This window comes from Panthera tigris, chromosome A3 (genome assembly GCF_018350195.1).
Source record: "Panthera tigris isolate Pti1 chromosome A3, P.tigris_Pti1_mat1.1, whole genome shotgun sequence".
In the NCBI taxonomy this organism is placed as follows: Eukaryota; Metazoa; Chordata; class Mammalia; order Carnivora; family Felidae; genus Panthera; species Panthera tigris.
The window spans coordinates 102,355,560-102,381,308 of record NC_056662.1 but is presented as its reverse complement, the minus strand read 5'-3'; the positions used below and the strand labels follow the sequence as shown (position 1 = coordinate 102,381,308).

The window sequence follows — 25,749 nt, the reverse complement described above, 5'->3', positions numbered from 1 at the left end:
GATGTTAGCACAGGAGCACCACCCTGCAGCTGCACTCATGTTCCCAAACTATTAGGGCCACTTCTTTCTCTGCAATTTCCCACCGCCCCAGCCCCTAGAAACCCTGTCCCCCCTCCCACATCCCTTCTCTAATTCATGCCTTTACTTTTATTCATTCAACACGCCTATTTTGAGCGTCTTCTATGACCCGGCTAGAGTGTGGGTGCTAGCCCTCTTGGGGCTCCCAGTCCAGCAGGAGAGAAAGAACCGAATGAGGAATTCCAGGAGACGTTACGAGGGGAAGAGCCCCAGCACCCCAAGTAGGAGGGCTAAGTAGTCGAGGGTGGGGAGGGACCAGGGAAAGCCCCGCTGACATTTGTCAGGACAGCTCTTTTGCCCCACTTCCCCATACCCCTTCTTCCTTTTAACTCCTGGGACCCTCTGCTGCTCCCCGTCTGGGGCAAGTGCCTCTCTGTATCCCATTACACTATCACAACAAATCTTAGACCCGGTAGGTGCGAGGTAAATGCTTACTGGCAGTTGAATCATTCTGCCAACTCCTGGCAGTTCAGCTCGTGGAGCTTAGCTATCTTTTAAACCAGCCATAGTGATTATAGGGTGGGTTTGCCCCTCCGACCTCTGAGTGGGTGGCCCTGTCTCTAGTTTGCTCACTTAGCAGCTTGGCTCCGAGAAAACTGAAGGCTAGACCCCAGCTGTAACCAGAGGTTATCTTGCAGGCTTGGGATTAAAAACAGGTTCCCATTTTATGTTCTCTGGGCTTCTGTAAACATGTGAATTTTCCACTACCAACTTGGGTTACCCTTATAATTTGACATTTTAAGTGTCTTTAAGTAAATTAAACAAACCAAGGAATTATTTGCTTCTCCCACTCCACTTTTTTTTTTGCCTTTAAAGAAAAACACGGTTATTTGGACAAACCCCCTGCCTTCCCAGTCTCATGGATGTCCGTGAATAAGGACTCTCGATAAATTTGCTGATCTGAGAGGCAAAGGTGAATTATAAGTGCTTCAACGCCTCAAGAAAAAGAGTGTTCTTGCACAGGGTCTGCAGGCATAAGATAAATAGCCAGAGCATTCATAACTGCAGAAAGTATCCCCAAATTCAGAGGAAGATGATGGAGCTGGATGGCGCCCAGGCAGAGCTTTGCCGTTTCCTGCTAAGAGCACAGGCCCACACTTGTGCCTAAGATTTGCCTGGCGTGGTGGCGACAGGAGAGGCAGGGGCCTCTCTCTGCAGAGTCACCCTGACCTCCACTCCCTGGAATAAATGAATGTTTCTATCACAGCACACTCATCTGTCTGGATGGCCGGGCTCAAGGCCAGCCTGCGGCTGACCCACATAACCTCCCCAAAGCATGTGGAGGGCCCCTGCTCTCCCACAGCCACTGAGACCTCAGGCTGAGGACAAGCAGTGAGCTTTCCCTGACTTCTCTCTCTCTCTCTCTCTCTCTCTCTCTCTCTCTCTGTCTCCTTTTAAGTTTTTTTCTTTATTTTGAGAGAGAGAGAGAGTGGGGAGGCGCAGAGCGAGAGGGAGAGAGAGCATCCCAAGCAGGCTCTTTGCTGTCACCGCAAAGCCTGATTTCGGGCTAGATGACGAACCTTGAGATCATGACCTGATCTGAAATCAACAGTTGGACGTTTGACCAACTGAGCCACCCAGGCACCCCTTCCCTGGTTTCTGATAGTGAAATCTCTTTTTCTCCAACCTGGCATTCACCCTGGAGGCAGTTCCCAAATGCAGCAACCACGAGAGCCGACCTGGCATGAAAGAATCACATAGAGAAGACTCCCTAACAGAAGCCGTGACCTTCAGTTGAGGGAGATGTGCAGTCCAGAGCGACTTGGCAGGCAGAAAGCCAGAGGAACAAATTCTCAGATCCTTCCTTCTGCTCCCAGATTTCCTGATTGTATCTCCATTGGCCAAATAAGTGCTTAGTTGACTGTTTATGCTAAAAATTATTTCTTGTTTATCTGAAATTCAATTTCAACTGGGTGTCCTGCATTCTTACTTGCTAAATCTGTCACAACCGTAAGCAGAAACCATCCTACTCTCCCTGCACATACACACCCAGGAGCCCAGGAGGGTGCAACATCCTGAGTGTGGCAGAGGGACAGCTCTGGAGTGGGGATGGGCACCTCTGTGTACCCCCAGTCACTTTCCCACACAATGTCTCTTCCATTCTCTGCCTATCTCAACTGTGGCCAACGTGTTTGAATACGTAACAACCAGCATAGGATGTATGCTCCAAAAGTGCTATTAAAAAAGCCAGAAGTACAACTATTGTGGGCCAATATTTCTAGAAATACTTGTGGGCCAGATGAAATCAACATTGCCAGGTTCATTCCAGCAGGCAAGCATTTTAATGGAAGCTCTAAGTCATTCTGTTGTTGATGACATAAGTGGCATTGATTTTTTATCCCCCCATACCTAGAGATGGGTCATGTTGAGGCACCAGAATTGTAAACTCATATCTTTGTGACCGGTAGCAGCCTTTACAAGACCATTGGTCAAATTTGTGGCATAGTCTGTGATTGAGAACACAGTGAGAAAAGTGATCTCAGTTGCCATCACCTTCCTGCCATGCTGTTGAGTTGGATATGAAGGACTTTGAATGAGTCACAATTTTCACAAATGGGGGAAGGTGGTCAAAGGATACGAATTTCCAGTTATAAAATGAGTAAGTCCTCGCAATGTCATGTACGGTAAGGTGACTACAGTTAATAATACTGTGTTGTACATTTAAAAGCTGCTAAGAGAGTAGATCTTTAAAGTTCTCAATACAAGAGGGGTGCCTGGGTGGCTCAGTTGGTTAAGCATCTGACTCTTGATTTCAGCTCAGGTCATGATCTCACAGTCATAAGGTCAAGCCCCACATTGGGCTCCGTGCTGGGCATGGAGCCTGCTTGGGATTCTCTCTCTCTCTCTCTCTCTCTCTCTCTTTTTGCCATTGCCCCACTCACTCACAGGTGCACACTCTCTCCCTCTCTCTCAAGAAAACAAATAAAAATAAAAAAAAATAATAATAAAAAGTAAAGTTCTCATCACAAGAAATAAATTTTGTAACTGGTAGTCAACTAGTTAATTAGATGCCACATATACAAATATCAAATCATGTTGTACACCTGAAACTTAATATAAGTCAATTGCATCTCAATAAAAAAGAAAAGAAAAGAAAAAAATGGGTGGGAAGAGTTCTATTTCTTAAACATTCTTTAGGAGGTATGTGAACAAATGAATGAATTTGTGAATGAGAATATATGTCCAGATGTGTGTGTTAAATACATTTTGCTCATGTTTTCTGAGGACCCTGAGGATACCCCCTGTCTGTCATCAGAGGCTTAGAGATTGGGAACCTACTTGGAAAATTCCTTTATTTAAAAGGCTAAAAATTAGGTGTTCTGTTTTGCAGCTTTTGCAGAGGTGAAGAAAGAAACCAAGCCTGACCTGCCATACCCAGGAAGCCTGCAAACTGACCACATGCCATTTTCCCTTCCTCACACCAGTGGGTACCAGCCTGCCTTGATGTTTTCACCAACCCAGCCCGGACGACGGCATACGGGCAATGCAGTCCATCCTGGAGTGACCTCTGCTGGGTCAAAGCTCCCGCCTCTTGCATTTAATCATACGATTGGCCACATAATACTTTCTGAACATAAAGATGTCAAATTTAATTGCTCGATCAATATACCTAATATGTACCAGGACATCGCAGTTATTTCTTGGTGGAAAGATGGGAAGGAGTTGCTGGGGGCACATCATGCAATTACTCAGTTTTATCCAGATGACGAAGTTACAGCAATAATCGCTTCCTTCAGGTACGTGTTCTCTCTTCCTTTCTCTTGTTAAATGTTGTTATGTTATTGCTGATTCAAAAGCAAAAACCTCATAAGTTAAAAAGCTTTTTTTTAGTTTCTGGGTTAGCAACTCACTGATCCACTTACAGTGTAGATTAATAGCTGCCGGTCTGTATTGTTGATTTCTTTTACATTGATCTTGGCCTCACTGGAACTGCTGGTTATCAGAGGCTCTGGGTTCTGGGGAACCACTTCCCACCTGACCTACAAGTCATGTCACGCTCTGCTTGACTCAAGAGCTCTCCCAGTGAGTGGGAACGACGGACGTTTCTTACCCAGTATGTGGAGGCGTCTAAATCGCACCGTGGGGGTGGAGGTTTTAAAACAAACAGGCTTCCCACCGCTTTCCTTTGCCTTATCCTCACTTTCCCCCCTCCCCTACACCCCCTGCTCCTGCAGATCATGGTACTGTGGTAGTCCTCGTGTCACCGTGTCACCATCTCATTGTTCCACTTTGTTTTGACAGGGGCCAGCCGAATGCATTGGGGGTGGGGGAGGGGGGGTGACAGAGCCAAGTCAGCAGGTATCTGGAATAACCCATTGTCCCTAGGACTGAGTCATCGTATTTCAGAGTACTGCTGACAGTGAGACAGCTGCTTCTCTTCTCCCCATCCCTTTTTTCTTCTCTACTCGCTCCTCTTCAGCCAGGACGGGTTTGAGTGTTTTGTTTTGTTTGGTCTTGTTTATTTGTCCTTGCATGTGCAGTTCTAGAATTCGGTGGACCTGTGGTCATTAAAAGCTCAAAATGAGGTCAGGGCCGTACAGAGTTGGCGCCAATGCCTGTTCCCTAGGATTCCTGCGCTCTGAGCGAGGGGAGCCCTCTTTGATCTGGTGTGTTTTCACTTTCCCTGGCCTGATGCTTGGGGCAGTCCCGGACGGTCCCGTCTTTTGGTGAATCATTTGATGTTTCCTTTTCAGAAAACTGCCTCAGAGATACCACAGTACTGACAGCTCCCGTTAGAATTTAGTGTGTCAACATTTCCAGAAGATGCACCTTGGGGGTTTGTTTTTTTTTGTTTTTAGGTTGTTTTTTTTTTTTTGCATAGTTTTTCCAAGTTATAGGCTTGGTTAGCATCAAAGCAAAGAACACAACTGTCACGTTTTCCGTTGGTTGATTTAAATTTGGGCTGGAACTGTCAGGCTGCCACCCTCAGCCGGTGGCTGAGACCACTCAGGAGATTTGATTACATTTTTTTTTCTGCATCAACTACAAGACACAGATGTTTTACCATGATAGAGACACAGCTTCTAATGACCCATTTAATAATGAATAAGGAGCAGTTTAATGGCTTAAAAAAACGAAGAGCCGGGACATTGGTCCCATCAGGTATCATTAGGAGGAAAACACTGCCCTGCTGTCTCTGGGCTGGGAGTCCTGAATGGGGGTCCTGCCACTGGACAGCTGTGAGAGCGTGGGTGAGTTGCCTTCTTGCCAAAGAGATAGGTTTGTATCACGTGATCAGCAGCTTCAAGTATGTTCTAAAGGGCCATGGGATGTTTAAAGGACTTAAATTGGAGAGTTTTAATTAAAAAAAAATTTTTAATGTGACACTCAGAATTTTTTTTTATTTGAGAGAAAGAGGCAGTGAACAGGGGAGAGGGGCAGAGGGAGAGAGAGAGAATTTTAAGCAAAATGCTCAGTGTGGAGCCCGACTCAGGGCTCAATCCCGTGACCCTGCGATTATGATCTGAGCTGAAATTAAGAGTTGGATGCTCAATTGACTGAGCCACCCAGCTGCCCCAAATTGGAGAGCTTTTAAACTTAGAACAGACAGTGTCTTATCTTGGACTTGTGTCTTTAGAGTTCAGAAGGTGACCTGGGTCATATTTTCAGAACTTGAGAACAAAAATTTATACTTTTGCATGTACTCAGGTCCAGTCTCATAAACTCATTCTGAAGGGGAAAAAAAAATCTTATTTGACCTCCAAACTAAGCCATACAGCAAATTTAGTGATCAGAATTCTCGTAAACCGTGGACACTCAGCTGAATTGAGTAGCTTTGGGGACAGTACTGAGTCCACCATTACAATATTCTTCAAGTATATTAATGTTCAGGTGACACAGGAGCCGTATGAAGGAAATTGTAGTGACTGAATCAAGACTGTAAATATCTGTGTAATTTCTCGGCAAGAGAGAAGGATGTTGGAGACCCTAAATATGGTATCTTCTAGATGATGACTTTGAGGTCCCTCTGAGTAGGGTGACTTGCCCGGGGTCACTGGAGAGTAAGCTGTTACCCTTAAACGGGGGGCCTGGTTTGCACACTTGCAATGTCGTCTCTTCTCCTATCTCATGGGCCCTGAAAGAAATCCACTCTGGTTGCCAGGAACAGTGAAGAGTTAAAAACTAGTTCTAGGCCTTCAACACATGGAATTCATTAGCTTGTAATTTTCTTGGAGTTGCCCTTAAGAATACCTGTATGGGCCACATGTATTTAAGGGAATGTACAAAATACATATGTGTATATTGGCAGGGGTCAGAGGAATATGGGGAGAAACACGAGGTGTTTGGAGTTAGGACATAAGCCAGTTTTGTATAAGGTGTTATTATAAGAAAGGGTAATGAATTTCGAAAATGGATGGGGTCTCCAGAGAGAGGCCCCCACAATTCGTACCAGCATGCGTCCTTTTTTTTTTTTTAATTTTTTTTTTTTTTTAACGTTTATTCATTTTTGAGACAGAGAGAGACAGAGCATGAACAGGGGAGGAGCAGAGAGAGAGGGAGACACAGAATCTGAAACAGGCTCCAGGCTCTGAACTGTCAGCACAGAGCCCGACGCGGGGCTCGAACTCATGGACCACGAGATCATGACCTGAGCCGAAGTCAGACGCTTAACCGACCAAGCCATCCAGGCACCCCAGCATGCGTCCTTTAAATATGAAGCAGTTGTGAGTTGCTAGAGACTGACCAGGATTGTGGATGTGATTTAACTTTCTGAGTTTTTGTCGGTTCCACATTTCCTCTTTCATATCGGGCAGACCCCACACTTGAACCCCCAAATGCCCCATTCTAAAAATAAGGGTCAGTCAGCTATCTGGTCTTTGACCCTACAAGTAGGTTAGGAGATGTGCATACTTGTAGATTTGGCCTTGAAGTATCGATTTAGGGGAGAGGACCCGGCATCAGGACTGAGGGGGCACTTCTGCCACTCAGGACCCAACCCATCTTTCGGTCAAACCTCAGTTTATTGAAACCGGGGATGGGGGTGGATGTGGAAATGATAAAAGAAGAAGTTCATGTGCATTTAAGTACAAGCCCCACCCTACTTGGGAAAGGTTAAAGCAGATTTAACATCATGAGTAAGAGCGTTCCTAAAAGGTTTTAGAAACTGCTTGGTCTTAGTTCCTCTATGCGTATATTTTAAATTTATATTAAGGGCACCTGGGTGGCTCAGTTAAGCGTCCAACTCTTGATTTCGGCTCAGGTCGTGATTTCACGGTTCATGAGTTCAAGCCCCACATCAGGCTCTGAGCTGAACTTGGAGCCTACTTGGGATTCTCTGTCTCCCTCTCTCTGTGCCCCTCCCCTGAGCCCTCTCTCCCTCTCTCTCTCTCTCTCTCTCTCTGTCTCAAAATAGATAAATTAACTTAAAAAATAGTTATTTTAATAATAATATATGTATTTTGTTAAATACTTAGAAACTACCAAACATGTACAGAGAAAGAAACCATGGCCCACAACCCTGAGAAAACTTTTCCAAGCACATATGAAATTAATATTCCTGAAATGAAATTAGCATTTTATGACACAGATGATTATATATCTCGTTCCCCCCATGTAACATCCTATTATGAATGTTCTCCTATCTTATTAAACGCCTTCAAAATACTGACTGCTCTATGCCACTGTAACCTACTGTTGTAAAGCAGAAGCAAATACAGAAGGATGTATGTGAAATTGTAAAGGGAAAACCTTAAGAATTGTTTTTGCATAATAATGAATAATGGGGCATATACAAGGGAAAAAATAACTGATCAGTTATTTTTTCCCTTGTATATGCCCCATTATTCATTATTATGCAAAAACAATTCTTTGCTAATAATTCACATGTTTTCTTCTTTCACTTGGACGTCTATTGTAGGTGTAGGGAACACTCTGTGTCCGCCAGCAGGTTGGGGTATTCCTAATTGATGGCTTGGTGATTAACACTGAAAATTGCGCCCCTGCCCTCCCCGGACCCCATATTCCTGACCTAGTCCTGGATGGTGCACACCTCAGGCTCTATCTCTCCAGGGCTTGTAGCAATTCTCCTTTGTGGGGCTTAAGCCACCAGGCTTAAGCCAAGCCACCTCGGCTCTCCGACTGGTATCTTGCCTCATTTGCACTTGATATCAGCTTGAAACTGTAGCTCATCCATTTGTGCAGATCCCGGGATGCTGTGTAGCCGGGACCTTTCCCTGGAGTCTCTAAAGGAGGGGGTACTTTTTGGGATACAGTTTGCTCTAAAGTCGGGCATAAGGTATAAGGAGCTCTCTGGCTTGGGTAGAAACACTCCCGGGTCAGGTAAAGCATTCCAGGGAGGCACCAGCCATCAGGCCAGAAGACTGGGGGGACCAAACTCTCAAGCAGAAACAAAAGCCAGTGTTCCTGTAGGCCAGCCGGCCCTGCACATTCAGTTATTGGGGTAATTTGTGGCAAAGGAAAAGTATTTTGACATGTTTTTTGTGTAGTCTAGGGATTCCCCACTGGGAATTCAATTCTAGCTTAGTTCTCTGTAGCTAGAGCTGGAAGGATTTTATAGTTTTCTAAAACTTGTATTTCTCTACAACTGTTTTTTCATTTTTAATATTTTTATCATGGTGAAATATACATAGGATAAAATGTACCATTTTAACCCTTTCCGAGTATACAATTCAGTGGCATTTAAGTACATTCACTTTGGTGTGGCACCCATCACCACCATCCATCTTCAGAACTTTCTCAGCCCCCCAGAGGGAAGCTCCATGCCCATTAAACACTAACCCCTCATTCCCTTTTCCCCCAGTCCTTGGTGACCTCTATTCTTTCTTTCCCTGTGACTTTGACTACTCTACGTACCTCATGTAAGTGGAACTGTACCCCCTTTGTTCTTTTTTGTATTTCTTTTTTTTTTTTTTATTTTTTTTTAACGTTTATTTATTTTTGAGACAGAGAGAGACAGAGCATGAGCAGGGGAGGGTCAGAGAGAGGGAGACACAGAATCTGAAACAGGCTCCAGGCTCTGAGCTGTCAGCACAGAGCCCGACGCGGGGCTCGAACTCACGGACCATGAGATCATGACCTGAGCCGAAGTCGGCCGCTCAACCAACTGAGCCACCCAGGCGCCCCTTGTATTTCTTTTAAGAAGCCTCTAGAATGTAGCTGCTACTTCAGAGCCATGTCTGAGCAGGCCAGTCTACATGTGATAGGTCTGAGAAACAAGGAGGCTCTGTGTCCTTACAGGACGTACTGCGACTCACCCAGCTGAGGCCACCCTGGTGTGATGGGCTTTTGCAGATGCAAAGAGCCCTGGGGCTCTGTCCAGGTGGTTCCTGTCTAGACGCGGTGGCTGAGTCTGTATGGTGGCTTTGGTTTTCCCCGGTTCAGATGTTTGTATTTGACCAGAATCTGACACAATTTTTATACCTTTTTTAAAGCAGTGCATACACGTGGCAAAATACTCCAACTGTTCAAAAATCCTCTCTTCTGCTCCAGCCTCCAGCCCTTCCCCAACGAGGAGCTGTGCTTATCCACTTCTTGGGTATCTTTTGTAGTATTCAATCCTTATGACTCGTGTGTGTGTGTGTGTGTGTGTGCGCGCGCGCCTAGCCTGGAGTTCATCTAATAGAACGTTACAACTCTGGTTAAATCGGTACCCAGGACTTCACGTTTTTTGTGGCTATGTAAATGCTGTTTTCAGCTGAGTCATACAGTAGGCTGTGGTTACATCTTACTTCTTCACAGCTCTTTGATTGTCCTCAGTTTAATAGTTTCCTTGCTTGTTAGTTTGCTCAATTTTCTAAGTGTCACTCTCATTTGTCCCTAAACTCTACATACATCTCCTCTCAAAGTGATGCGATTACCAGGCCTGATCTTTTCCTAGGAGATGCCTGTCCTGTCCTTCTCCTGCTCCAGTCTGGGCAGGTTGCTCCCCAGGTCTGGGGTACAGCTCTGTCATCTTAACCCTTGTTTCTCCTATTTCCTCCTGGAGCCCAGGTTCCGCACCGCCCCCAACCCCGCCTCTTGGCTTTTACTCCTTCGCTTTGGCACAGAGCCCATCCTCCACCAGCATGGACCTTGCATGTCTGAAAATGCTATTGTGTTTTCTATCCTCACATTGAGGTAGCTTGTCTGGATACAGAACTCAAAAAGAATAATTTCCTGTTGTCATTTGGAAGTCATTGATATATTTCCTTTTTGCCCCCAGATGTGTTCTTGAGAAGTGTGGTGGGGTTCTGATTCATTTGTGAATGACTCACTTTACTTCTCTCTGGAAGCTTCTGGACCTCCACTTTATCTTGGAGTTGTGACACCTACTGATGAGAGATGGGTGGTCTTGGTGGGTCTTTTCTCTTCCACTGTGCTGCCCACCTACAGGCCTGGTTAAGAAAGACCTAGAATCCAGCCCTGGGGCATTTTCTTGAATTATGCTTTCCTTCCTGTGTTCTTTCTGGAACTCCTCTTACTCAGTTGTTGGAATGCCTAGATTGCTATTCTGAGCTCAGAGCCTTCACTGGGGAGCCTCTAGAGACTGCACCTGCTGTTTCCTTTAGGAAAGGGGAGAAGTTGGGGACAGCAACTCTTCTCCACCTCACCCCCCACCCTGCTCTCAGCATGGCAGCCTTTACTTGCATGTCTAGGAAGCAACATGTAGAATTATTTGTGGAAAATCTGGGTCTGGACTTGCTAATTAATGCAGGCACGTAACCCATCTCCCCAGGCGATTGCTGACCTCTTCCTGATATGAATGACTAAAGACAAAGTTTTGATCATGTTTCCTTTGAGCTCTCCTTTTCTCCTCCTGGTTGAATTTTCCTTCCTTGCTGGTTGGCTTAAGATGCTCCTAGACTTTTCATGCCCTTTGCGTCTGATTTCTGAAGTCCAAGCTGTGCTGCTAAACTATTACTTCCACCCGATAGTTTCTCAGTCGGCCGTCCCCCCCCCCCCCCCCCAACGCACACAGGGGTACTTTGCATCCTTGGGCTGCCTTCCTCGGCCTTGCCCTGCATCCCTCTGTGGCCCTCACTTGCATTCTGGCTCCTGACTACCTAAGTCATGTGACAAGGCTGCTGCAACACTGGGCTTCTGGACCCTGAGCCAGAGCCAGGTCTTCAGAGGCACAGCTGTCCTCAGCCTATCAGATCTTATCATCAGTCCAGCTCCTGGGCCTGGCCTCAAGACAATGACTCCTCTTCTAAAATGAACCTGTGAAATATGTGGAAAGGACCCCCTCTTTGGTAGCCATGACCTTGTTTTTTGGTTTGTTTTGTTTTATTTTTTTGTTTGTTGGTTTGTTTTTGAACTGCAAAGAAAACTAGACTGCTCAGCCATGCAGAATCTTCAAGAGCTCCTAGAAGCAGGTGCACCATTCAGCCCCTGGCTGATACTCATGCTGGTCCGGGCACCATTCTAGACACCTGCTTCTCTCCCTCTTTCTTCCTGCCACCATGACATCCAGGGAGATTTATTAGAGGAGGGTCAGCTAACCCCTTATTTGGAGATATTTGTCCTGTGAAGTCTCTTTCCATGTTCTCCCAGTGACCTCTAGACATTATGACCTTCAGTCCTGCCCTAAAGCATGGAGAGATCTGGCCTTTCTTTGAAATCCTGAGTCCTCCCCAAGTCCAACTTCCGTTCATCAGGTGCAGTTCCAAAATTATATCACTCCCGCACAGAAGTGAGGGGAAAGGGGAAGGCAAAGTATTCTGAGTCAGTGGGGCACTGCTCAGATTGGCACATCAGAAAGGGCAGGTGACAGACGATAGTCACATTATTGGGCCTTGGGAACAGTAAGGAGGTAATATTAACCCAAGCAGCTCTGGTTCTCCTCATTCTGATTGACACCATTCTTTTTTTTTTTTTTTTTTAATGTTTATTTATTTTTGAGACAGAGAGAGACAGAGCACGAGCAAGGAGGGGCAGAGAGTGAGGGAGACACAGAATCGGAAGCAGGCTCCAGGCTCTGAGCTGTCAGCACAGAGCCCGATGCGGGGCTCGAACTCACGGACCGCGAGATCATGATCTGAACCGAAGTACCAACTGAGCCACCCAGGGGCCCCTGATTGACACCATTCTTGATGTGTATTTTACTTACTCTTTATCAGAAGCTAAAAGGGAACTGCAACATGGTATCACTGGGGAGAAGTTGTAATTTAAAATGTTCTATGTTTGTTCTGAAAACCGTGTGTTCAAAACCGTGTGTTCAACCTCAAGTCCAAGGGGCCTTGCCGTGGCAAATTGGCTCCTGATGCCGCTGTGCTGTTTGTATATCCTGGCAGCTGCCACCTGTGGGCCAAGATGGCGTCCCCTCTGACCTTGCCAGCTTCCTGGTCTCTTTTAAGCATTAAGCTTCAGGCCTTGATGGGTTGAGGGATGGGTCTTATTTTGCTTTGGGATAAATAAGTTGTATCAGGGAACAAGCTACTAGAAAGGAAGATGGACCCCTCCACAGTTTTCTTCTTTTACTTTCTTTCTCTAGCCACAGCCTTTGCTCTGTCTGATCAGCGCAGTAGAAGAAATCCGTGCCTTTGGGTCAGTGAAGGTGTCCCCCCCCTTTGAGAGCATTTGAGGGCATTTCAAAGAGTTCCTTATGCCCTCGCCCCTTCCCACACCCAGCTAAGGGCAGGTTTTGCCTAACTTCTTGTGTGTAAACATGTCTGAAGGGTGGAAAGCAGGATTCTGAAGCTCTTAGAGCTAAGGCCACCTGTTTATAGCAGATACTTTACAACATGTAGTGTTCAAACTATAGTATAAGGAAAACGAAAGAAAGGTGATCTATAATAAAATAATACGAATGTGAACATGTAGATGCCTGGCATGACCACTCTAGGAGAGATCATAGAATACACAGGGACTTGCACCGTGGCACGCCCCTCACGCACGTGGCAGCTGCAAATAGGGAGGTGCTGTCCGTGATCTGAGTCATGGCCAAGTTCCAAACAGGACAAAGGGATTTTCAGGTAATTGCAGTCCTGGGAATTAGGTGGATATTAAGACCAGACAAATTCTTTGTGTGTCTATAAATGGAATTGGGTTCTAGTCTCAGAAAGTCATTTGGGTTATGGAACAGTTGCCCCTAGCCCCTAAAAACCATGGTGCCTCCTAGTTATTGTGCCCACATAAAGCAGCCCTACAGGGGCGCCTGGGTGGCTCAGTTGGTTAAGTGTCTGACTTCGGCTCAGGTCATGATCTCGCGGTCCGTGGGTTCGAGCCCCACATCGGGCTCTGTGGTGACAGCTCAGAGCCTGGAGCCTGTTTCGGATTCTGTGTCTCCCTCTTTCTCTGACCCTCCCCTGTTCATGCTCTCTCTCTGTCTCAAAAATAAATAAATGTTAAAAAAAAATTAAAAAAAATTAAAAAAAAAAACAACCCTACAAATTTGCAGCAAAATGCCTTGATGGGGCAATAACCCAACATAGAGAACCCTGGTACAGAGCCTTCCATAGAAGGCAAGAGGAGGGACAGCATATGTGTTAGTCATGTTTCTTCAGAAAAAACAGAACCAAAGAAGGAACGAGAGAAAGTTATTTTAAGGAATTGGCTAATGTGATTGTGGGTGCTGGCAAATCTGAAACAGGCAGGGCATCAGCTGGAGACCGAGGGAAGAGTTGATATTATAGTCTTGAGTCCGAAAGCAGTTTAGAGGCAGAATTCCCTCTTCCTTGGAGGACCTCAGTCTTTGCTCATAAGTATGGCTCTCAGCTGGCTGGATGAGGCCCACCCGTGTTGTGAAGGGTAATCTTTACTCAGAGTCTACTGATTTAAATGTTAACCACATATGGGCGCCTGGGTGGCTCAGTCAGTTGGGCGTCCGACTTCGGCTCAGGTCATTATCTCGCAGTTTGTGAGTTCGAGCTCCGCGTCGGGCTGTGTGCTGACAGCTCGGAGCTTGGAGTCTGCTTCGGATTCTGTGTCTCATTCTCTCCACCCCTCCCCCACTTGTTCTCTGTCTCTCTCTATCTCTCAAAAATAAATAAATGTAAAAAAAAAAAAATTTAAATGTTGACCACATCTGAAAAATACTTTCACAGAAACATCTAGAGTAATATTTGGCCAACTATCTAGATGCCATGACCTAGCCACGTTGACACAGAAGATTAACACTCAGAGCATATGATAAACAGGTTGAAGAATGTTCTGTTCCTATAGCAGAAACTCAAAGGGTATTCAGTGTAAATATCTCTATGTGTTTTCTTTGAAGCATAACCAGTGTGCAGCGTTCAGACAATGGTTCATATACCTGTAAGATGAAAATAAACAACGAAGAGATTGTGTCTGACCCCATCTACATCGAGGTGCAGGGTAAGTCCAGAGGCTACAGAGTGACCTGTATTTATCGCTTTGCATATAAAACTCTAGAGTTTAGCATGCTCATTTATAACTCTGTAATCAAACTTTGCAAATTCATAAGCACTGACATTTTATAAGGTGATCCTCTTTTTAGACTTTAGGTAATAATAAATAAATGGCGTGAATTCAATTCTCAAAGTTTTAGCTCTATCCTGAGCAATAGGGCTGAGATAAAAAACAGATTATGGACTCCTTTGTCCTCAGGTTATTTACAGTTTAGAAGCCTGGAGACTTTTCTGGAAGCGGTATGCATTCCATTATCCGGTTCTCAGTGCTGGCACCAGGTACCCTTCGCCTGGTCTAGGGATGATTGGCCTATTATTCAACATCGGTACATGTGGATGGTGAAGCCAGGAGGGTGAGTGGTTTTCCTGAACTGGGTCAGCAGCTCAATCTGGGACTCATTTTGGGCCCTAGGATTTGTCAGGTAGATGGTTCAGTGCAGTTCCATGATGTGACATAAGACGGGCTCAGTGTGGGTCCGAATGAGACGTCGACTAGAAGAAGGCGGTCTCTGCCCTCAAGGAACTTGAACTGCAGTAGGGGATGTGAGCTGATGGCTAGGTGAGCCCAGGTCCCAAGGCCCCGGGTCTTGGGGCGCATGCCTGGTTCTGCAATGGCGGTGCCTGTCGAGGAAGCCTTCAAGGAGGAAGCACCTCTATTCTCACCACAAGCTGTCATTCCTCACCAGCCCACGGGCTGCCTCCAGGGCCCTTGCATCTTGGCTTTCTGAGATACCCCTGCCAGCAGAAGCACCCAAACACCTTTCTTTTCTACTTTCTCCTGACCCGCCTTATCACAGGCTTTAGAAAAAACAAGTGGTTGGCTTTTCAGGGAAGTTCAACCAGAACTGTCCCGCAAGGAAAGCCTCTTCTGCTACCCATCCTTTTGCAAACCTAAACCTCATACCCACTAATGCTGTAGGAGGCCTGAGGTGGGGAGGCCCCTCAGAGGAGTCTGTGTTAGCGTTCTGCTCTAGGCCCATCCCAGGCTGGACAGCTAATGCCTCCTCAGGGTTATGTCAGCACCAGCCCTAGGGGAAAGTGGGGGGTGTGGAGGATGGTAGTGTTCCTACATTTGCTGTAAATGTTGGGAAAATGTTGAGAGGACATTTAACTTGTCAGAATCCCAACAAAATGCCCAGGGCAGGATCACATTAGGTCCAAATGGAGTCTTGCAAAACTTTGAAATAGGAATAAAGAAGCCCATTATGCCACTCCCACATCATTCCTTCTGGGACCAGATCTGTGAGTTCCCAATCCTCAAAGAACATGGTTTAAGTGCCTGAGGACAGTTAACTTGACTTGTTAATTTTTTAGCATATGCTCCAAGTACGTAGTCACTGGCTTTCTCTGAGGTATTTCTAAAGTTCCCGTCCTTATGGCCTCGATTCTGAATCACAGTCAAAGATCTTAGGAGTGGAAGTATGTAACTGTGTCTGCACTGTTATCATTAGAATGCACTTTGAAAAATGGCCAGCCCTGTATAAGCCCTGTGCAAGTGTGCAGATGTTTAAATTCATTATCATTCATCTTAAAGGGACACACGCAGTGGATTGTCCTCAAAAACAGGTGGACCTATTACGTGGCTTTGTTTTCACTCCATGTGTAATTTGGTAAGAAACACTGAAAAACGTGCCAGCCTGTCCCAGGAGTTGGAATAATGCCTGATTTCAACACCGCCAGGCCTCCCTTCTGGTAAAACCAGTTCTGAATCACCATCATAACCCCTTTGAGAAAGTGTCCTAGAAAGCCGGCTGGAGCTAGTTGGGTAAGAATTAGCTTCTATTCTTTCTCAGCCAACTTTCAGAAGGTGCAAACTAGCCATTTCAGACCAGAGGTGGTATATAAAGACATCTATTGCCAAGTTCTAGAACAGTCTCCATTCCCCTTGGGGCTCTGCCTTTGCTTGAAGATCTGAAACATTCTTTCACTGAACTCTTTCTCCGCAGGACTTCCTCACTTTACTAGACAGCCTGAGAGCATGAATGTCACAAGAGACACAGCCTTCAACCTCACCTGTCAGGCCGTGGGCCCTCCTGAGCCCGTCAACATTTTCTGGGTTCAGAACAGCAGCCGTGTTAATGAACAGCCAGAAAAATCCCCTTCTGTTCTAACTGTGCCTGGTAAGTCCGAGTCGTGTGACTTATTTATTGCTTCCTTTCTAATAGTGAGAGGGATCACAAGTTTGGTGACCACTGCCTTGCACTAGCAGCGGATAGAAGAGAATGAAACACAGGTGTGGCAGCTGAGGTGAGGGTACGTGGAAAAGAAACCCCGGGAGTGAGAATTCACAGGCCAGGGCTGGGAAGTGGGTGAATGCCCTGAAGGGTGTCTGTGGTTTAAGTTAGTGAAGTGGCCGGAGTCCCTGAGCCCGGGCAGTGGGAGTCTTGCTCATACCTCCCATTGCAGCTGGCGCTTGGCTGGCCTGGCAGGCCATGCACTTCAGGAAACCACTTGACGCAAAGACCCCTGATGTGAGGTTTGACAGCAGGGAACCCCACTGGTCACGCGGCACTGCTGTGGGATGACTGAGTCATTGTGGATTGTGGCCGCTCTGACGGTGGTCATCTTGATTCTCATCCGAATGGAAGTATCTCGGCTTCGTTCCCGTCACCTCCCTGACAAGGCTCTTGGAGTCAATGCCCTTGCTGTTTCCCGTGCTACGAAAGCCGGTGGACTCCTCTCTGGCTTCTCTCATGGCATCTTTTCAGCAACATCTAGCAAGGGCACCACCCCCAAATCCTTCCTTTCTTCGTGCATTCAGCGACCATTTTGCCAGGGAGTGCTGTATCCCAGGGGCTGTTCTAGGTTCTGAGAACACAGGGGTGAACCTCTGGCAACAGTCTTCCTGGCTTCCTTCCCACCCCACCGCTTCTCCTCTGCCCTTGACAGGCGCATCCCTGGACCCACTTATTTTCACTCTGAGACAGTCCCGCCACCCTGGGAGAGTTCCTCTCTGTCCTTGGCTTCAATACTATCTGTGCAACGGTGGCCTTGGGCTTTGTGTCCTGGCCCAGCCCTCTCTTCTGAGGTCCAGACTCATGTATCCAAGTGCCTCCTTGGCATTTTCACTTGCTGGTACATAAGTATCTTAAAATGAAACTCCTGTTCCAGCTCCTCTCCACACTCACTTTGCCCCAGAATTCCCCATCTTAGTAAATGGTATCACCATTGGCCCAGCCTTCCTCTTTCTCATTCTTCATGCCAAATGCATCAGCAAGTTCTGTCCATTCTGCTTCTACGGTGCATCCCGAATCTGTTTTCTCTCCTTCCCTGCTCCACACCGCTGCCAGTACCCTACCAGTGCAGTAAGTAGCTCCCTAACTGGTCTCTTCGCTTCCAGCCCTGTCCCCACTCCAATCCATCCTCCTCAGTGGCTCCCTGTCATCTTAGACTGTCACTCAGACTCATTCCTGTCCCTGCCCATCGGCCCTGTGAGCTCTGGCCTCCGCCCGACTCTCCAACCCACCCCGACGCACCTTCTCCTCCCTGCTTATTAAGCACCGGTCATCCTGATTGTCTGTCATTTCCTCAGACACATTGCCCTCCTTCCTGCCTCAGGACCTTTGCATCCTTTCTTCTGTCTGCCTGCACTGTTCTGCCCTCTGCCCTCTGCCCCATGACACAACTCAAATATTACTTCTTCTGGGAAACCTTTCCTGGTCATTCAACTATTTTCGGACCTTCCCACCTCTTTATGGACTCCCAGTCATGTGTTGTACTCGCCACAGTCTATAATCACCCTATTTATTTCTGTAGCTTCCTTGTCTGTCTTCTCAGAGAGTATATGCTCAGCAAGGACAAGGACTTTGTCTGTCCCAAGGCAGTGCCTGACTCATAGAAGCACTCACTGAATATTCATGGCAAGAATAGACCAGCAAATGAATGCCAGCCCCTCGGTTTTATCTCTGGATCATTTTCCTAACTCCTGACTCCACGAGGAATATTATGGTTTTCTCTCCCTCCATCTGAATTATTTTTGAGTCTCCCCAAGAAGCTGATAATCAAGCTACTTTTTAGTTTCAAAGTCAATTTGGAAAATACACCCCACCCCTTCTAGGATGGTAGCTGTAAAGACATTTGTTTTTATTGAGGTGAAACTGACATACCGTTAAGTTGTGTAGAATTTAAATGCACAACTCAGTGAGTTTTGGTAAATGTAGACACGCATGTAACCACCCCTTCAATCAAGGCATAGAACATTGTCATCACCTCAGAATGCCCCTCAGGCTCCCTTCCCATCAGTCCCCACCTCTCATAGACAATGGTGTACTGATATCTGTCATCACGGATTACTTTTGCTAGTTCTTTTTTTTTTTTTTAATGTTTATTTACTTGTTTTGAGAGAGTGCACGCTAGCTAGCCGGGGAGAGGGAGAGAGAGAGAATCCCAAGCAGGCTCCTCGTCAGCATAGAGCCCAACACGGGACTTGATCTCGCGAACTAGGAAATCATGACCTGAGCCGAAATCAAGAGTCGGATTACTTAACCAACTGAGCCACCCAGGCCGGCGCCCCTGTTTTGCTAGTTCTTGAACATTAAATAAATGGAGTCGCGAAGTGTATATTCTTTTGTCTCAGGCTTCTTTCCCTCAATGTGACATTTTTGGGATTCATCCGTGTTGTTGTAGGAGTACTTTGTGCTCACTGCTAATAGCACTGTTATGGTATGGATATGCTACATTTTGTTTGTCTGTGTGGTGAACGTTTGGGATGTTTACAGGAGTTGGCTATGATAAAGCAGCTACAGATATTTGTGTGCAAGTTTTTTGGGAGACATGCGTTTTTATTTTGTTTCGGATAATACCTGGGAGAAGAATTGCTGGATCGAATACTAGGTATATGTTTAACTTTTAAAGAAACCACCAAACTGTGTTCTGAAGTTACACCAAGTTCTATTCCTAGCAACAGTGGATGAGCATTCCAGATGCCCTATCTACATCCTTGCCAACGTTTGCTATGGTTAGTTTTTTCATTTTAGACACCCTAGTGGATGTGAAATGGTAAATTTTTAATTTGCATTTCATTTCCCTAAAAAATTTCATTTTTTTCTTGTGCTTATAGACCAGTCACGTATCCTTTAGGTGAAGTGTCACTTCGGGTCTTTTGCCTATTTTCATATAAATCTTAGAATCAGCTTGACGGTTTTGCAAGAGTCTGTTGTGATTTTGTTTGCAATTTTTTTTTAACGTTTATTCATTTTTGAAAGACAGACAGTGTGAGTAGGGGAGGGATGGAGAGAGGGAGACACAGAATCCGAAGCAGGCTCCAGGCTCTGAGCTGTCAGCACAGAGCCCGACGCGGGGCTTGAAGTCACAGATTGCGAGATCATGACCTGAAGTCGGACGCTTAACCGAGCCACCCAGGCACCCCGCAACTGTATTTTTTTTTTAATTGTTTTTTTTTTTGAGAGAGGGAGAGTGCATGCGCGTGGAGCGGGGGCTTAGGGGGCAGAGGGAGAGAAAGAATCATAAGCAGTCTTCACACCCAGCATAGCGGGGCTCGATGTCACGACCATGAGATCATGACCTGAGCCAAAATCAAGAGTCAGATGCTTAACCAACTGAGCCAACCAGGCACTTCTGCAATTGTACTGAATTTCTAGATCAATTTAGGGAGAGATCACATCTTAATAATATGGAGACTTCTGATCCCAGAACACACACTGTCCATTTATTTAGGTCTCCTTTAATTTCTCTCAGGAATTTTTTTTATAGTTTTTGATGTAGAGGTCTTATAGGTCACTTGTTAAAGGGATTCTTAAATATTTTATGTTGCTGGTGTTGGTAAGTAGCACATTTGATTCCATTTCCCAATTGTTTACTATTAGTATATAGAAAATAAATGGATTTACGTATGTGGATCTTACATCCTACAACCTTGTGACATTGATGTATTAATTCTAAGAGGGCTTTATTGTTGTTGTTTTGTAGATTCCTTGGATTTTCTATGTAAACATGTCACCTGCAAGTAGAGACAGTTTTACGTCTATCTGTCCAATCCTTGTCTTTTTATCTCTGTCCCTTTCCTTATTTTAGTGGCCAAGACTCCAGCACAATGCCGAATAAAAGTGGGGAGAGTGGATGTATCTGTCCCAGTCACCAAGTATGAAATAAACTGTGGGTTTGGGACAATGCCTTTCACTAGGTTGAAGATGTTTCTTTCTATTCTCACTTTGCCAAAAATTGTATTTTTTTATCATATGATCATAAGAACTCAGGAAATATTTACAATACTTAATGATTACAGTTTTGTTACAAGACATACGCCTTGGGTGATATCTGGGAGGGTCCTCAATGCAGAGCTTCTGTGCCCTCTCCTCTTTGAATTAGGGTGTTTCACCCTCCTGGCAGATCCAGGAAAAGGCCACTCTACTAAGCTTTGGGGAGCAGATTTTTTTTGTGGAGGTTTCCTTACATAGGCACTTCTGATTAGATCACTGGCCATGTGGGGGCACTTGGGTGGCTCAGTTGGTTGAACATCCGACTTCAGCTCAGGTCATGATTTCACGGTTTGTGGGTTCGAGCCCCGCATTGGGCTCTGTGCTGACAGCTCAGAGCCTGCAGCCTGCTCCAGATTCTTTGTCTCCCTCTCTCCCTACCCCTCCCCTGCTTGCCCTCTGTCTCTCTCTCTCTGTTTCTCTCTCTCTCTCAAAAATAAACAAACATTTAAAAAAAAAAAAAGAAAGAAAGAAAGAAAGAAAGAAAGAAAGAAAGAAAGAAAGAAAGAAAGAAAGCCTAAACCATTGGCCATGTGATTGAACACAATCTCCAGACTCCTCAACCCTCTTATCACATGGCTGGTCATTCTCTTGACCAGTTTCTGTAGGGGCCAATTGTGAGTCACCTCATTAGTGTAACAAAGCCACTCCTGTCACTCAGGAAATTATAAGGGACAAAAGCTAAATTCCTTATTGTACAAAAATGCTTATGAGGGAAATGGGCTGTAATTTTGTTTTTGTAGTGTCAGATTCTGGTATCAGGGTATTGTTGATCTCATAAAACTAGTTAGGAAGTATCCCTACCATCTCTGTTTTCTGAGAGAGTTTAGTGATGTTGGTGTTGTTTTGAATATTTATTTTATTTTTGAGAGAAAGAGAGAAACAGAGCATGAGCAGGGGAGGGGCAAAGAGAGAGGGAGACACAGACCTCTAAGTGGGCTCCATGCTCCGTGATGTCAGCACAGAGCCTGATGCGGAGCTCGAACTCATGAACGGTGAGATCACGACCTGAGCCAAAGTCAGATGCTTAACCAACTGAGCCACCCAGGTGCCCCGGTGTTGTTTTGAAAAGACACCCATAAGTTCAGTGGAGGCCGCGGTGATGTGTTTTGGACACAATATTCTTGGTAATGCAGTTTGCATTACTTTTTTGATGAAGGCTAATAGTTTGAGGTTAACTGAAATCCTTAGGTCTTTTATCTCATCAGTTACTCCAAAGTCAAAGCTCTCCTGGTTCTTTTTTTTTTTTTTTAATGTTTATTTATTTATTTTGAGAGAGAGAGAGACAGAGAGAGAGAATCCCAAGCAGGCTCCAGGCTGCCAGCACAGAGCCTGAGGCGGCGCTTGAACTCAGGAACTGTGAGATCATGATCTGAATGGAAATCAAGAGTCAGATGCCTCAGGGCGCCCGGGTGGCTCAGTCCTTTGAGCGTCCGACTTTGGCCCAGGTCATGATCTCACAGTTTGTGAGTTCGAGCCCCGCGTCGGGCTCTGTACTGACAGCTCAGAGCCTGGAGCCTGCTTCAGATTCTGTGTCTCCCTCTCTCTCTGCCCCATCCCCCACTCATGCTCTGTCTCTCTCTGTCTTAAAAATAAATAAAACATTTAAAAAAAAATTTTTTTTAAGAGTCAGATGCCTAACCAACTGAGGCACCTAGGTGCCCCAGAGCTCTCCTATTTCTTGTGTATATATTATTTTTGGAATTTCAGCCTACCATTTATCCTTACAAAAATTTAAGCCATTGACTCAGCCCACTGAGGCCATTTGGAACCTCATTTCCCTCGTTGGTTAACAAATCATCCCCCTGCTTTGTGCCAGCTGCCGTTTGTGTCTCTTTCAAGTTGTTGATGAAAATCTAGATTTTATTCTAACCAAGGGCAGAGTCCAGTGGTCTGTTGATAAAGGCAGCCTCTGAGTTGACATCAGTTCATTAAATCAACTTTCTTGGCCACTGTTTAACCACTAGTAAATCTGCTTTGTTTTCTTTTTCACCCCATTTATTTCTGCAACTTATCTTCTGAGATGTTCTCGATACCTTGGGCTAATAACTATCACAGAATGTCTGGAAACCAGCTTGGAACTCATCTTGAAATCAGACCTGATTTGTTGGTGAGCCTAACTCCTAGATGTGACAGTTTTCTGCATTCTTACAGGCACCAGTTTGATAGCTCTCTCTCCCCCCCCCCATTTTTTTTAATGTTTATTTATTTTTGAGAGAGAGAGGGGGTGCATGTGGGGGGGGGGGCGAGGGGAGAGGCAGAGAGGGAGACAGAAAATCAGATGCAAGCGCTGTGCTGACAGCAGAGAGCCCGATGTGGGGCTTGAACCCAGGAACTGTGAGATCATGACCTGAGCCAAAGTCAGATAGTTAACTGACTGAGCCACTCAGGCGCCCGTTGATAACCCTGTCTTAAGTTTTGCTATGGATTTCTCTCTCTCAGTGATCCTGTCCTTACCAGGATCAGTAGCATTTGATGAAACTAGGGACAAAATCTGTCTCTGTTCCTCTGCAACTTTTCCTCATTTGTGTTTTCTTAGAAAGTAGAAGTGTGTTTCTGTGATAATATCTGCAAAATCTTTTTCATATCCAAGGCTGTATATAATTTGTCTGTGATGGGAGATCTGATTTATTTCTAAATGGTGGTATACTCTTAGAACTACAACCTATCTTGGGTTTCAAGTTCACTACAATTTTTATTTTACTTTTTTTTAACTTGAAGATTTTTTTTCTTTGGTAGAGAAGATAGGAGTAAAATAGAAATAGAGCAGTTTGGGGGCACCTGGGTGGCTCAGTTGGTTAAGCGTCCGACTTCAGCTCAGGTCACGATCTCGCGGTCCGTGAGTTCGAGCCCCGCGTCGGGCTCTGGGCTGATGGCTCAGAGCCTGGAGCCTGCTTCCCATTCTGTGTCTCCCTCTCTCTCTGCCCCTCCCCCGTTCATGCTCTGTCTCTCTCTGTCCCAAAAATAAATAAACGTTAAAAAAAAAAAAAAAAAAAGAAATAGAGCAGTTTGTAGCCTAATAGCGTGTTTTTAAAAATGACATGGAACTGTTAAGCTGCATATGTGATTAACTTACATAGAACTACATGCATGCACACGCACACGCGCGCGCACACACACACACACACACACAAACGAGTCTACGTATGATTGGTAAAATCTAAGTAAGCTTGTACGAATGTCAATTTCCTGGTTTCGACAATGTGCTATGGTTATATAAGATGTTAACATTGGGGAGGTAGGGTGAAGGATACATGAAACTTCTCCCTATATTTCTTTAAATTTTTTTTAATGTTTATTCATTTTTGAGAGACAGAGAGAGCATGAGTGGGGGAGGGGCAGAGAGAGAGGGCGACACAGAATCTGAAGCAGGCTCCAGGTTCTGAGCGTGATGCGGGGCTCGAACTCAAACCGGGAGATCATGACCTGAGCCGAAGTTACATGCTTAACCAACTGAGCCACTCAGGTGCCCCACCTTCCCCCTATATTTTTTTATACCTTTCTGTGAATCCATAATTAGTTCAAAATGAAAAGATTTTTAACTTTATTTTACATAACTATTAAATGCTTCCATGTTTAAAATGTAGAAAATTCAGAAAGTATTTTTACATCTCATTACACATTTATAATTATGACGAAAACACTGATGTGTTTCCTTTCAAACTTTTTCTGTGAATATATACCCTTGGGTGGATGTATGTATATAAATTATTTTCCTTTCAATTGGAGTGATAAGACACGTGCAGATTAATTTCAGCCTTTTTGTTACACAAGTAATATGTGAACACATGTTCACTGTAAGACATTCAAACCATGGTTACATACCAAAGCAAAATGGTCAAGTCTCCCTTGAATCTCCACACATTCACTCTCCATACAGATGTCACACACAATGTGAGCCATTGGTTCACTTCCTTCTAGGCCTTTCTCCCTTAAGTATACTCACATATGTACATATACACATAGATAGATCACCAAGACTTGTAGATCTTTCCATGTAGGTACTCATGGGCCTCTCATTGTTTATGGCAACTGCCTCAGTGCATGAATGGACCATAATTTATTTAACTACTCCCTTGTCGATGAGCATGGAGGTTGTTTTATTCTGGCGGTGGTTGTTGTTGTTGTTACTTATGTGGACATCCGTGTACCCATATATATTTCTTTTCTGAAAACCTTTCTGGACACCCTGTCCTTGTCTGTGTATCCACAGTGCCTCTTCCATAACACTTGCACCTCCTCCCACATGGAAGCACAGCCATCTACATGTCTCCCCACCCCGAATTATTAATTAGTGTGATTATTACACATTAGTTATTAGTTATCTTAGCACCATCACCCAACATAGCGCCTGGCACATCAGAACTGTGTGAATGAATGAGTCAACTAATGAACAAACACATGAACAAACAGACTCTTGAGTCAGAGATCCCTTCACTGGGACAAAGGAACATTGTTATAATGAAGTAACTTGTATTTGCATGATGGCTTTTGCACTTACATACTCCTCATCTCTTCTCATTTATATTTCTAACCAGTTCTGTGACATTAATAGAGCAGATTTTTTTTTTACACCCGTTTTGTAGACACAAAGGGCTTAAGGAAGTCCAGGGAGAAAGGTCCAACAGTGTGGGCTTCCCACCATGGGGCTGGTGCTGGACTCATCAAGTTCCATCAAATCAGCTCTATCTGTGGACCAGTCCCAAGCAGCTGAATTTTGTAACATTGTAAAAGAACTACATAAAACAGTCTTCTTCTTCTTTACATCTGTGTTTAATTTTGAGGACACTTTAGTGATATCTGAATCTATCTCAAAAGTTCATGTTGGGGAACGAGGTACCATCCTGACCAGAGATGTGTGGGGAGTTTTATGCTTCACATGCTGATGCAAAACCGCGTTTGCAGGGAGAGGCCGTTGTATTTTGAAATTAACTCAAGTAAACTTTCCCAAGCCCTTCTACAAAGAGAGTGCTACGTAGATAAGTGGTTTAAAGAGTCTTGATTGTTGATACTTGCTTTGAGCAAGCACATTCGTGAACAAGAAGGCCATGTGCTTTTTCCCTCTTGATTCCACTTGTTTCCTGCCCCCCTCTATGACGTAAGAGCTGTCTTTAAGAGACATGAGCGAGGAAGTACTTTGTCTAAAG

General features: G+C 45.1%; 1 protein-coding gene across 1 annotated transcript in view; it reads left to right on the top strand.

Moving 5' to 3' along the window:
* Positions 1–25,749, top strand: part of MERTK (MER proto-oncogene, tyrosine kinase) — a 115,070-nt gene that overhangs the window by 23,788 nt on the left and 65,533 nt on the right. Inside the window, exons 2-4 of the mRNA XM_042982008.1 lie at positions 3,410–3,815; positions 14,234–14,334; positions 16,334–16,507. Of these exons, the coding sequence (XP_042837942.1) occupies positions 3,410–3,815; positions 14,234–14,334; positions 16,334–16,507 (681 nt within the window). The remainder of the gene's footprint in view (positions 1–3,409; positions 3,816–14,233; positions 14,335–16,333; positions 16,508–25,749) is intronic.